Below are 14,218 nucleotides of genomic sequence, written 5' to 3' on the forward strand. Positions count from 1 at the left end.
ACAGGGCTCTGTTTGGCTGTGCAGATATAGAGCAGTCGGGTCTGGATGCTGCTGGTGATAGACATGGAAGGAGGTGGTGAGGTGGGATGCTGCTGTGACCAATGGGATGGGGGTTTGGGTGCTGCTGTGACCAATGGGGTGGGTGTTAAAAGCTACTGGGGTAAACCAGACTGGACGTACTCGGACTCGGAGAGCTCTGTGTCAGAGACGGCAGGCACCACGCTGAGCGGTGGGAAAAGGGCGGGCCTGGCGGCAGCGCGCCCCCGCTGGATCACTTCCATCACATACCTGAAGGACCCAACAACCCTGGGAGTTAGACAGGGACCAGCCACAGGGCCACACCAACCAGGATACACACACCAGTGATCATGCACAGATGTGCAATGAAAATGGAAAACAAGGTTGGTCAGTGCATCACGCTACTCAAAAGGGGGTTTGATCAGTGAGAAACGTGAAGAAAAAAAAGGGAAGAATATTTCATTCTTTAGAGGTCTTGAGACCCTGTCATGCCTCAGCTCACCCCAACATTTGCTGTTTCAGCACAAACATTACTTTTCGATAACAACGTTACTCTTTTTTTCCTGTATTATGAAAAGGATGAGTTTGGTGATTCAGTCACATGGCTGCCACAATCACTGCAACAATACAGAGGATGGCTAGACATGACAATGAAGAACCAGGCTGTGACAGAGACCTCTCCCTTCCTCCCCAGGCAACGCCGACTCACCTCTGTTTGGTCTGTAAGGTCCCCGTCTTCTTCTTCTCCTCCTCCAGTCTCCTCCTAGCCTCCTCCAGCTGGGTGAGGGGGTTGGGGGCCGGGTTGGGGGGCATGGTGGGGTCCTGGATGAAGGGGTGTGAGGGCTGCACACTGTTCCGCAGCTGGGCGCTGACCCAGGGATGCACTGCCCCGGGACGCTCCACAGAGCTGGGCCGCGACACCTCGTGGCTCGACGGGGTCTTCTTGGACCCTGTGGTGCTCCTGGGAGACATCCTTGTCATTGTCGGACCCAAATGTACACATACCACCATAATACAGATCAGAGTTAATTCAATTGACTTGCATCACTGTGGTTGTACGTTACTGATTCCCTACGTGGGAAAGACAGCTAGCGGTCACCCATAAAGCAGGAACTCACCCGTAGGGGCTCTTCTTGTTGCGGACCGCCTCTCCCTCCATCATCCACTGGAGGATCTTCTGGTTCCTCTCCACGTCCTCCGTAGGCACGGGCACCTCAAAGGTCCGCACCTCCTCAGCCTTCTTAAACGGCCGCTTCGATAGCGTGCTACCTTTGCTACTACGGAAATTGCGTGATAAAAAGGACAATGACGTTAATGGCAAGTGTAAAAAAAACCACAAAAAAAACATTGGAGACATGGAAGAACTAAAAACATAATTCAAAGAGACATGAAGAGGCTGTGTGTTTCTGTGCGTACCTGTAGCCCATAGGATCCATCGGGCTGGGGCCCGTGCCGTCAGCATAGTTGCGAGACTTGGACCCATAGTTGTGCTGCTCCGTCCCCCAGTGGAAGTTACCATTGACCCTCATGGCTGCGTCAGCCTCCACCTGCTCTTTGGGCTTCCCTCCGGCCGGGTGGTGGATGTGGTGCACGTGTTTGTGGTGGTATTGGTGGCTGGCAGCTTCCCCCTTGGGCCCCAGCCGAGCTGGGTGTTTGCCCGGGCCTGTGGGCGGTGGCATCCCAGGTCCGGGCACCTTGCCACCTGCAGGGAAGCCGTCGGGTGAGCGGGACTTGGGAGAGTGACGGCCGGTGCCCGGGGACTGGCAGCCGGGGGTCTTCATGACTCGCTGGACGTGGTCGTCCAGGATGCTCTCGGGGTTCTCCTCGTGGGCGTCAGGCCGCAGCGCCAGGCCGTTGTAGCCGATGTCAGAGTAGCGGGGGTTGTTGTAGTGCTGTGGGTGGCCACCAGGGGGCAGTCTGTGACTGGAGAACGAGGTGGATGTGGAGATGTCTGCATCCTCACCCTCTTCCTCCTTCCAGAAAGAAAAATAAATGATCATTAAATATACTGAAGATGGTTACTACCCAACTCAACAGCAATACTACAAGTTGACATAGAGATCACATCAGTATATAATACACAAATATATCCTACACATTAATTTGTGCTGTACATTGAGACAAATCTCAATTACAACCCACATGTATGAGCTTCAGTGTCTGGTCATTTCCCAAGAAAATAAACGGAGCCCCAACTCACCACATTGTGAAAGAACAACTGCTAAAGTCATTTCAAAAGGCAAAAGGCAATTTGTTCCAATCAGTCACACCAGCAGATGGCACACTTCCACGAGACCATGTGTTAACACATGCAGTGGCATTATCACGGCTCTGCTGCAGAGGCAATGTTCTTCCTCTGTGGTGCAAATCTATTTCACTCTACATCACGCCTGCCAGCATAATCTTAGCTCTCAATAGACCCTTGATTTTTACTACAATTAAATAGCTCTATATATTTCAAGCTACAAAATTGCTATGTTCTACTTCCTAGACAAAGGCACAGTCAGCCATAGTAACTAACTGTATGACACGTATAGCCATAGTAACTAACTGTATGACACGTACAGCCATAGTAACTAACTGCATGACACGTACAGCCATAGTAACTAACTGCATGACACGTACAGCCATAGTAACTAACTGCATGACACGTACAGCCATAGTAACTAACTGCATGACACGTACAGCCATAGTAACTAACTGCATGACACGTACAGCCATAGTAACTAACTGCATGACACGTACAGCCATAGTAACTAACTGCATGACACGTACAGCCATAGTAACTAACTGCATGACACGTACAGCCATAGTAACTAACTGCATGACACGTACAGCCATAGTAACTAACTGCATGACACGTACAGCCATAGTAACTAACTGCATGACACGTACAGCCATAGTAACTAACTGCATGACACGTACAGCCATAGTAACTAACTGCATGACACGTACAGCCGTAACTAACTGCATGACACGTACAGCCATAGTAACTAACTGTATGACATGTAGCAGCTGTGCATACCATTGTGCACTTATTTCACCAGGTCTGTCTCCGTCTCTGCAACTAACTGAATTGCTAAGGATGTGTGGACTCAGTCTTCCACTCCCCTAACTAAAACACATCAGCCCCCATTGGCTCCTCACCGCCTCACCCTTCCCACACACCTTTGATGGCATTTCAACATGGGAATCATTGGCAAATAACAGTGGGCAATTTATGTGATGGAGGCTTTGATGCTCACTCCAGGTAGAGGAATCCTGGGCTGTAGCTAAGGACTTTTTGATGAGGGTCTGACTGGCGCGTGCAGATATTGGCCTGGCTCTCAGTCTCTGGCTCAGAGCAGCTGTGCAGGCCATTGCTCTGCACTCTCAGTTACCCTGTTCGTGCCAAAATGAGGCCAGATCCAGACCTGCTGAGCCCATCCTGCAAAAAGGCATCTACTAATGAATGTGATGTACCGAGTCTCTCTCACTCAATCTCACCTCAGGGAAGTGGAACGTACTGCTGCTATTGAACATGTAAATTATACATTAGGTGGGCCAATATTCAGAGCGTTGAAAAGTAAAGCGAAAAACACCTATTAAGTTATTTCTCTCTCAGTGGCACCAATGCATTGATCCTAAAGGCTCTGTATTATTTAGAGGAGAGATGAAGACGACAAATGATTTCATCAGTCAACAGCACCATAATACCACAGGCTATCCTGCTATATTGACCCGTTCCTTTCAGACACTACTGAGGGAGCATGCCTAGACCGGATGTGACCTCTCCATCCATCAACATTGGATTGAGGTCACATTCAGTGAGATCAGGATGTAAGTCTGTGGATGAAAAGCAGGTAAGGGAGCAGAGGAGAGGAAAGGGGGGGGGACTAGCTTATCTTTGATTTAGGTAAGAATATCAGTTAATACAGTCACTATTTGTCACTCCCGTCTGCCACCAGCTCTTAATAAAAGAGAAACCTACTGTTCCATGATGGCGGTTCCTCTTACGGAAGGGCCAAACGACATAAAATATCTGCCTTGAGACTTAAGACCCTGGCTCTGTGTACCGAGAGATTCCATTTGCGGTGAGCGCAGGCATTTCTTCACGCTCCAACTGACTTCAAACAAAGTCATTACAGTGCGCCAGGCTCACAAGTGGCTCAGGCTGTCTTACAGGTGTTCCATCTGATGCCAGAGACAAAGGGCTCCAGGATACAGTGGGATGGATCCCTGATAGGCCAGAGCAACACTTCAATAAATGATTCACAATGGAATAATGTCGGTTTCCTTTTAATGAATCAAACCAGTCCTTTCAAACAACGGAGATATTACAGTGTACCTTCTGATAGACAGCCAGACAAACAGTGACCAAGCTATAGAGAACATGGTAAGAGGATGATGGGGGCATATAGAGTAGTACAGCGCCCCTCCAGGGAGAGGGATCATACAGACAGCAAGGTGGTATTTCTGTGGACAACAACGTACCAATCGGACTCTCTTCAGCCGCTCCTCCAGTTTCTCCTGGGCCTCCCTCTCCCTCTGCACTCCCTCCAGCCGGCTGATCAGATCCGCCGCAAACTTCCCCGGCTCCACGTGAATGTCCTTTGGTATCCGGTTTGTTCGCTAACAGAGGGAAACACACCATTTCCAGTTAATTTCAAATTGTACCGGTAGTCATTGGCTGATAACATTGTTGCCGTTTTCTCCTCAAAAAAGGTAAAACCTGTGGCCTCTATGCTGTTCACTTTGGTTAATAGAACAGAAGGGAGAAAATGGTACATAAAGGAGGAAAGACTTATCAAACACGTCTACAGTTCATCAGGGAAAAAGCTAACAGGGGACCTGTAATGGAAATGAACGTGCCAAAACAATGACCTCAAACCAAAGTCAAGAAGACTACTGCTTAGTAGCTAATGTAGTACCTACAAGGTCTGATTTGACATGGTTTAAGGCTTTGAATAATCTGATATAGGCTGCTACGCAGAATGTATGCTGTAAGCAGCAGGCATTCATCTCAACAATAACGTTTCAACGTAGGGTACTTCCAAAGTTAGAGAAAATGCATAAGATAGTTAGTCAAATATCAGCCATAAACAACATTGTTGGTCAGTGACTTCATAATGGTCATTAAAAAAGAAAACACCGAAATCAAATCTCCAGATCGACCCGTCGCAGCGTGACACCGTGCCCCACTTGCCTAGTTAAATATAGGTTAACGGTGTCTGAGCTGCAGACCACGTCTGGAAAAACACAGTGAAAACTCACTGGTAAACCACAGACCAGACTTAATCTCTAAAAGGTGATTGTCCGTTCAAAATAATCATTATCATTGCATGTTTAATTACAGGCAGCAGAGTGAAGTACATTATTATCAAAGGGAGATGCTGAGTATATGCAGCTCTTAGCTGGTATTTCCAACACAACTCAAGCCTGTAAGGTGCATTGTTGTAGTAATCTAGCAAAGAGAGATTAAAGTACATTCCGAGTATAGCCTAAATATTGTAGAGGGCCGTTTTACTCGGGGCCCCACCGAAGCACACAGGATATGTCCACGTGCTGATTACAAAGCCGGATTTCTCCAGCTCTGTCTGCTATTTTCTCTTTGAATTCGGTTTCAGTTGGATTCATATTCCTTTTACCCAACACAGACAAAGCTTTACACACAAATAGCCCAGAGTAGCTTTATGACCGTTAGAAGACCTGGCTGTAGAAATGACTTCACTACTGTGGCTATTACCCTCTATTAATGAAGATTGTACACAGAGTGTACAAAACATTAGGAAGACCGTCCTAATATTGAGTTGCACCCCCTTTTGCCCTCAGAACAGCCTCAATTCACCAGGGCATGGACTACAAGGTGTCAGAGTTCCACAGGGATGCTGGCCCATGTTGACCCCAATGCTTCCCACAGTTATGTCAAGTTGGCTGGATGTCCTTTGGGTGGAGGACCATTCTTGATACACACAGGAAACTGTTGAGCGTGAACAACCCAGCAGTGTTGCAGTTCTTGACAAAAACCAGTGCGCCTGGCACCTACTACCATACCCTGTTCAAAGGCAATTAAATATTTTGTCTTGCACAGTCACCCTCTGAAATAGCACACATACACAATCCACATAACATATCGGCACCTTCACCTACACTGATTGAAGTGGGTTTAACAATGACATCAACAAGGGTTGATCGCTTTCACCTGGATTCACCTGGTCAGTCTATGTCATGGAAAGAGCAGGTGTTCCTAATGTTTTGTACACTCAGTGTATGCAGTGCATTCAGAAAGTATTCAGACCCCTTGACTTTCTCCACATTTTTGTTACGTTACAAGGTTGTTATAAAATGTATTACATTTTTCTTATCAATCTACTCACAACACCCCATAACGACAAAGCAAAAACGAGTTTTTTGAATTTTTTAAAAACTGAAACAATAAGAGAAAAAAAAAACTGAAATATCACAGTTACATAAGTATTCAGACACTTTACTCAGTACTTTGTCGAAGCACCTTTGACAGTGATTACAGCCTCGAGTCTTCTTGGGTATGACGCTACAAGCTTGGCACTCCTGTATTTGGGGAGTTTCTCCCATTCTTCTCTGCAGATCCTCTCAAGCTCTGTCAGGTTGGATAGGGAGTGTCACTGCACAGCCTGCAGAGCTATTTTCAGGTCTCTCCAGATGTTCGATCGGGTTCAAGTCCAGGCTCTGGCTGGGCCACTCAAGAACATTCAGAGACTTGTCCCAAAGCCACTCCAGCATTGTCTTGGCTGTGTGCTTAGGGTCGTTGTCCTGTTGGAAGGTGAACCTTCGCCCAAGTCTGAGGTCCTGAGCGCTCTGTTGCAGGTTTTCATCAAAGATCTCTCTGTACTTTGCTCCGTTCATCTGTGCCTTGATCCTGACTAGTCTCCCAGTCCCTGCCGCTGAAAAACATCCCCACAGCATGATGCTGCCACCACCATGCTTCACAGTAGGGATGGTGCCAGGTTTCCTCCAGATGTGACGCTTGGCATTCAGGCCAAAGAGTTCAATCTTGGTTTCATCAGTCTAGAGAATCTTGTTTATCATGGTCTGAGTGTCCTTTGGGTGCCTTTTGGCAAAGTCCAAGTAGGCCGTCATATGCCTTTTACTGAGGAGTGGCTTCCGTCTGGTCACTCTACCATAAGGCCTGATTAGTGGAGTGCTGCAGGGATGGTTGTCCTTCTGGAAGGTTCTCCCATCTCCAGAGGAACTCTGGAGCTCTGTCAGCGGCCATCGGGTTCTTGGTCACCTCCCTGACCAGGTCCCTTCTCCCCCAATTGCTCAGTTTGGCCGGGTTGCCAGCTCTCGGAAGAGTCTTGGTGGTTCCAAACTTCTTCCATTTAAGAATGATGGAAGCCACTGTATTCTTGGGGACCTTCAATGCTGCCAACATGTTTTGGTACCCTTCCCCAGATCTGTGCCTCAACACAATCCTGTCTCGGAGCTTTACGGACAATTCCTTTGACCTCATGGCTTGGTTTTTGCTCTGACATGAACTTTCAACTGTGGGACCTTATAGACAGGTGTGTGCCTTTCAAAATCATATCCAATCAATTGAATTTACCACAGGTGGACTCCAATCAAGTTGTAGAATCATCTGAAGGATGATCAATGGAAACAGGATGCACCTGAGCTAAATTTCAAGTCCCATAGCAAAGGGTCTGAATTCTTATGTAAATAAAGGTAACTCTGTTTTTGATTTTTAATACATTTGCAAAAATGTCATTATTATGTAGATTGATGAGGATTCTTTTTTATTTTAGCCATTTTAGAATATCACTTTAAAGTAACAAAATGTGGAAAAAAATCAAGGGGTCTGAATACTTTCAAAATGCACTGTACGTTTCTCTATTACCACTGCAGTATGTGTCTGGGACTAATCCATTAGACAAAAACGGAACAATCAAGGACAGGACAGACAGCGTTTCCATTATTCTGCAATGCATAGCTCGTTTCTTTATTATTTTGTATTCTGTGTACTGAAAAACAGAAGTCGGTGAAAAAAATAAAAAATATTCTACCCAAAAACATACATGCAGCCTAATGTGAGGGAGAGAGTCTTGTTCAGCAGGACTCTTGACTCCGAGGCCCAATTAGGATGGGAGTTCTCCTGTAGGGAGCTGCAGAGGCATGCAGGGAGGTGGGACTGCCACAGAGGAGAAACACTGCTGTCTGACGGGCTTCAACACAGACAGACAGCTGAGGGCTGAGGAGAGCACCAGACACAGTTTAGAAAGCACAAGCCTCACTATGAGCTATTCACACGCCCTACACGGGCCCAGAGAGAGATGCAGTCAGGCATCTTACGAATGCAGGAAGGTGGAGAGATGGGAACATTTGAGAAAGACTGATGTTTCTAGAATACCGGGTTACAGCCATGTCAGCAGTCTTTGATGAGCGAGTGGGGTTCTTGCAGGTATGTGTGCGTACTTGTTTGTGTAGGGGTGTGTGTGTGCGCAGCTAAACCAAGGTTAACTTACAGGAATATGAGGTAGTGGCACACGCCCATTTGCTTTGGCACTTTCGTGCATCTCTCGTCGATGCTGTTTGCGATATTTGTATGGTGGAACCCCATCTCTGGAACAAAAACAAAAAGGGACAATTTTACAAACATATTCAAAACTAGAAAACTCATAGGTTACTTTGAAGCTGGAGTGGTCGCTGACACCAACACAAAGAACTGTTTTATCCCAAGTCTCAGGGGTCCTGCTGGGTTTGCCTCATCTGTGCTAGGAGCTGTGGAACAAACAGCAGATAATGTCCTCTAATCTAACCTGCTTCAGACACATGTTTTTGTCCTGCTGAGCAGCCTTTGATGTTTATTTTAACATGCGTTCCCCCGTGCCATCTCTGAACTTACAGCACCGTTCCTGTCTTCTCTCTTCTCTGGCTTCCCTCTGTCAACACATCCTAGCCAGGGGCGGTTCTGGGGGGGGGGGGTCCAGTGCCCCTGTGACAACAATTTTTGGACCCCCTTGTGGTGTATGAAATCATTTTTACATAACACATTTTTTCTATCGTTCTTTTTTTTACATCCGTTATTAGACAGTGGCAACGATGATGATTATGAACATGGTCTTTTGCCTGCTAATGCCTGCAATGCAGTGAAGAAAACGATATGACAACAATAACGTCTAATGTAACTGGCCCCTCTAACAGTACAACTGGCCCCAGCTTGGCCCCCCCCCAGTTGAAATGGTCTAGAACCGCCACTGATCCTAGCTCGATTTACTCTAAAAGGAAACAGTCTGCTTCCCGCTAAGGCAGAAGAAAGAGGATTGCTGCGCTAAATAACAGCTTGTGTCCAACAAGGGATCCTCCAAAGGCACTGCTTATACATTTACCCATCTTGAAACAAACCGTTGTCAAGCAATGTGGGCATGTCATATAAGACGTAGGCTATAACATTTTATTTTTATTCATTGTGTACCGACTCCTTTTACACAATTATGAGAGCCTGTCAAAATCTACTCCACCTTTTACCATCAATTCTCCACCATTTTCTCAGAATTCCGGGAAACTTGATTTAAAGGGTAACAGGTCAATGCCTTCAAATGACATACTTTGGCCCTGTCGTAGCTCCCAGTTTATAGCTCTATAATTAGCAGAAGTAATGACATTTAGCAGCGATCATTTGTGTGCGTAATGAACAGATGGCTGTTCTCTGAGGAGAGGAACATAGAGAGATGTGTTGCTGCTCCCAGTGAGACAGGCAGACAGGGGGAAATGGCACCATGGCACCAGTCTGCGTGCAGCAGGAGGCGCTACAGTCAGACTAGGGCCCTATTCATTCGGCACCAAACGGAAGAAAACGTACTCAAAAAGAGGGACTACCTGAACTTGTTCAATGAGAAACTTGTTTCTGTTTTCTGTGGCAAAACGTTTTGCTACTGTGTGCCCTAATGAATACGACCCAGGTAGAGCTCAGATATACTGGGCATGGGTGAAATTGAAAATAACACACTCTCACTATTGTTTTCTACACCCACACATTCACATGTCATGAAATTGTTTGTGAAGGTCCTCATGCTGAACAGCAAGCAACAGGGAAGTGAACCGTCATTCTCGAGGCATTCTGCCCTTACTTGTGTTATGTACTATTACAGTTTGGCCGATTGTGCGTGTGCACGCGTGTGAGTGGGAGGTGATGCGGAGGCGGTGCGAGTACGTACACACTGCTGTCTGTCAGGGAGAGTGTGTCTACGTCGCTGGCACTGGACATGCTCTGCTGCTCGCTGTCGTTGGCGCTGGTGGCAGGGGCCATGGCGTAGCCCGTGTTGACATAGTACGGGTTGACAGGCTCCCGCCACGGCACATGTCTGGAAGAAACACAACATTCAGAGAGAGAGAGCATTAAGGCAAAGTCATTAACAATACAACGCACATGACATAACACAATCAATGATGTCAGAGTGTACTGGCACCATTAAACAATAGATTCAGGTTCACATGAGACACACGTAAGTACATTTTACGAAGATTATTGCACTGTATTATCATAGCATTAAAAGGGAAGGATGTTAGTTATTCTGGATAAGAACTGAGTGACAATGTAAATGTCATTTAGATATAAAACAAAGAAGCACTTCCAAATAAGACTACTGTAGTATCTCTGTAGTAATACATGCCTTTCACACCAAACCACCCACATTGTCATAATGAATATCCTTCAGAGGGTTTCTAAGGGTAGGTACAGTAGAGATGCTGATTTAATTCTTATTGGAGGCATTGCATCACCACAGCCTCCATCATTGACTCAACCTCCCTCAACACACTCCTCAAACTGCTCCCTTCACATGAATTATAGATCTGGGTAGGCCTCTGTTCTCTTCATCTTTAAACTGAAGACGATCCCTAAAGTGTTCACTACGTGCTCCCTCCCTGGGAACTCTGAAGCGCTCAGTCTTACTAGAGACCAAACCAAACCCAGGCTACTTCTGGCTGATCAGTCAGCCCATATTCCAGCCAAACAAAGAAAAAGAAAATCTATTGTGAAGTGGTAAATCAGTTTGGATTAAGAGATGAATGGAGAGTGGGTGAAAAAATGTCTTTTAGTTCTACATTGTGTAAGTAAAGGGATGAGATTCTAATGTCTAGAAATGACAAATTACAATTGGTTCTCTTTGAAAAGCAATGGCAGTCGTGACAGAAGATATCATTTATTGTGTCATAACTAGACTGCCAATCTATCGAATAAAATGACGATATAAACTAGATTTCCATCCAATTGGTGAGAGGTTTTCATGCGAGTAAATATGCGCATTTTCCCACCAATGGCGTTTCCACCAAACTGAATTGTCGCGGATACAAATCAGTGCATGATGACGTAGCGCACAAAATGTACTTTTTCGCTTACCGAATAAAATGTGAATGTTTAAAGCGTTTCCATTACATTTTCAACTCGACCGACAGTTTTGCCACAATTTTTTGGGGGGCTAAATAGCAAAATGTGACTAGTCTGGTCTTGGCACGTGTGCTTTAGCCAACAGCTCACAGATACAGTTCGGGTAGGCTCTGCGGTAGGTTAGTCTACATGATGATATCATCACAGAGAATATTTTTTATTTTGTCAAAACGGCAGTCAAGCATCGATCGTCATGTCACCAGAATAAGACCCTCAACATTTATTGGAAAGGAGCATCAACCTCATACCGTGCACTTTCACCGCCCTGTGAAGTTCACCATAACTTATTTAATCTGTAGCCTAATAAAGTGCATGGTTTCCTGAGTCGTTGTGGGAGGACCACACACCCTGTCATCACGTGACTCCAAGTTTACTTCCATATCATGGCTATTATATATTTATGCATAAAGGCATTTCCACCACCATTTCTCGCATAACAACATTTTTCCCTGAAACAAAAAAGATCCCAGCATGTCAAACGAACAACTTATCTGTCAGCGTTTATAAAATTGTCCTGAAACTTCCTGTTTCCATCACAGCTGTTATTTATTTTCGTTTTTATACTGTATGACTTTACTCACGTAAAATGTATGGATGGAAACATGGTTATTGGCTATAAAGGACAGGACCGAGGCTAGTGGTACTGCTGTCACATTCAGACAGGATCATATCAAGGTGGTGTCAAACTATTCGGCAAAGAGCAATAAAGTAAGAGACTATTCCACCGACAATCCCGGAGGCAAAATTTCCCCCGAGAAAAAAAAACAACACAGAAACATGCCTCACTTCCTATTCGACGTAACATGGAAATAAATATAGGTCTAATCTTCGTAAAGAACAGGTGTTCAGTCATGCTTTCTGAACATCCTGTCCATCAGCCATAAATCCTTTCAGCTTGTATCACTGGAAAAGAGATTACAGTTTAATACTAAAGCACTCTGGTCATGAAATGATGCTTAATGGCCTTTTTGCATTTTCAGTTCATAAGCACTGTGAGCAGTAAGCTATTACATAATCTGTCCTTCCAGGGAAGTCTACTGAATTACCCATGGCGAACATGCATGGCATTTGCTTTTAGTTTACAGGCCAAATCTAATAAAACATGAAAATGTCATAACGTGAACAACTAAGAAAACAAGGGAAAGAGCTCAGATAAGTACTTCATTTGGAATAGTCAGCAATTTTGCAATAAAAGTGAGTTTCCATTGAAGTCAAAAATGCCTCTCAATATATAAAAAAAAAACAGTTGAGTAGTAAAAATCGATTCACTTCTCAAAACAGAGGCTCTGAGGAGAACACTTCTTTGGTCCGGATGCTCTAAAAAAACTGCTTTGAGGAACAAAACCCACACCATGTTGGCATCCCTCATGGTACATTTATCAAACAAAAACAAGTCCGACCAATACGAGCAGTCAATGCATAGAAATGTACATTTTGTGGCTGAGGTGCAACGTGGTTGTGGATAGCGACAACGCTATATGGCCAAGGTTTCAAATGAGTGGGATTCATTTAAAGGAAGGAGCGTTGCGAGAGGAAATGTAACTGAAAGGGGCAGCTGCAGGAGGCCACAGTGTTTTAAGGAGTGCACACGGCAGGGGAGCGAGCGCCAAGCAGGAAGCCTCCTTTCTACCAGGGTTTCCCCTTGACCCTGGAAGCCTGCTTCCCCTGCTGCCTTCTAGAAACCAGGGCTTCCAATTCTAAAAGCTGGCTGCGTTCTCTCTTCAGGGCACCACAGGGAAAATGGCAGCCTCCTACCAGAACCTGAACCATGGCCATCCATCCTACTGACTGGTAGTGAGGCATCTGTTTATGAGCCTCTAAGACCCAGCCTGGTTCAGCCCGAGAGGAGGAAAGGGATGGAAGCAGCTATCGGATTACTGCAGCCTCTGATGATTATTCCCTGGCAGCACTCAAGCCCATGATCTAGAATCTTCTAATGATTGAAGCAGCAGCCATGATGTCAATGTTCACAGAATCACAGAGAGAGAGCAAAGAGATGGAGCCGGAGGTGAGAGACACTTTCAAACCAACACTGGTTTCATCATGGTTGATTTTTTTCTGCTGTTTAGCTATGACAGTGTGGGTGCACAGCTGTAAATAGATTACATTTCATCACGTTTCTTACGACCGACGAGTAGGCCAGATGGCTTTCGATGAACATGAGGAAATACCCGAGTGTAACAGCAGCACTTGCCAAAACGTTACTCAATGAACTTGTCCTCCTGATGCACAGTGATCGAAGCTCAATGCCAAATCATTAGATGTAGGGCCTTTTGTTGTTCCAACGACTTGGGCATTTCTTTGCACCTTGAGAATAATTACTGGTCCTTTGTCACTCCCCTTTACATTGGAGTGCAGCCACCCCTGGATCACCACTGATTGGTTTATCAAAGCCCTGCTCATACACAGCAACATACAGTTGAAGTCGGAAGTTTACATACACTTAGGTTGGAGTCATTAAAACTCGTTTTTCAACCACTCCACAAATTTCTTGTTAACAAACTATAGGTTTTGGCAAGTCGGTTAGGACATCTACTTTGTGCATGACACAAGTCATTTTTCCAACAATTGTTTACAGACAGATTATTTCACCTATAATTCACTGTATCACAATTCCAGTGGGTCAGAAGTTTACATACACTCAGTTGACTGTGCCTTTAAACAGCTTGGAAAATTCCAGAAAATTATGTCATGGCTTTAGAAGCTTCTGATAGGCTAATTGACATTATTTGAGTCAATAGGAGGTGTACCTGTGGATGTATTTCAAGGCAATCCTTCAAACTCAGTGACTCTTTG

General features: G+C 45.3%; 1 protein-coding gene across 8 annotated transcripts in view; it reads right to left on the bottom strand.

The window, feature by feature from the left end:
• The window catches only part of LOC115198550 (axin-1), a 45,218-nt gene that overhangs the window by 4,476 nt on the left and 26,524 nt on the right, over positions 1–14,218 (bottom strand). For 6 of the 8 annotated variants that reach the window (XM_029760574.1, XM_029760582.1, XM_029760590.1 and 3 more), the window contains 7 exons: positions 10,191–10,337; positions 8,499–8,595; positions 4,492–4,629; positions 1,435–1,991; positions 1,137–1,295; positions 728–979; positions 181–288 (listed from right to left, as the gene is read on the bottom strand). In XM_029760574.1, the coding sequence (XP_029616434.1) occupies positions 181–288; positions 728–979; positions 1,137–1,295; positions 1,435–1,991; positions 4,492–4,629; positions 8,499–8,595; positions 10,191–10,337 (1,458 nt within the window). The remainder of the gene's footprint in view (positions 1–180; positions 289–727; positions 980–1,136; positions 1,296–1,434; positions 1,992–4,491; positions 4,630–8,498; positions 8,596–10,190; positions 10,338–14,218) is intronic. The other 2 variants (XM_029760616.1, XM_029760627.1) reach the window with 2 other exon arrangements.

Source organism: Salmo trutta, chromosome 1 (assembly GCF_901001165.1).
Source record: "Salmo trutta chromosome 1, fSalTru1.1, whole genome shotgun sequence".
NCBI classification, from domain to species: domain Eukaryota; kingdom Metazoa; phylum Chordata; class Actinopteri; order Salmoniformes; family Salmonidae; genus Salmo; species Salmo trutta.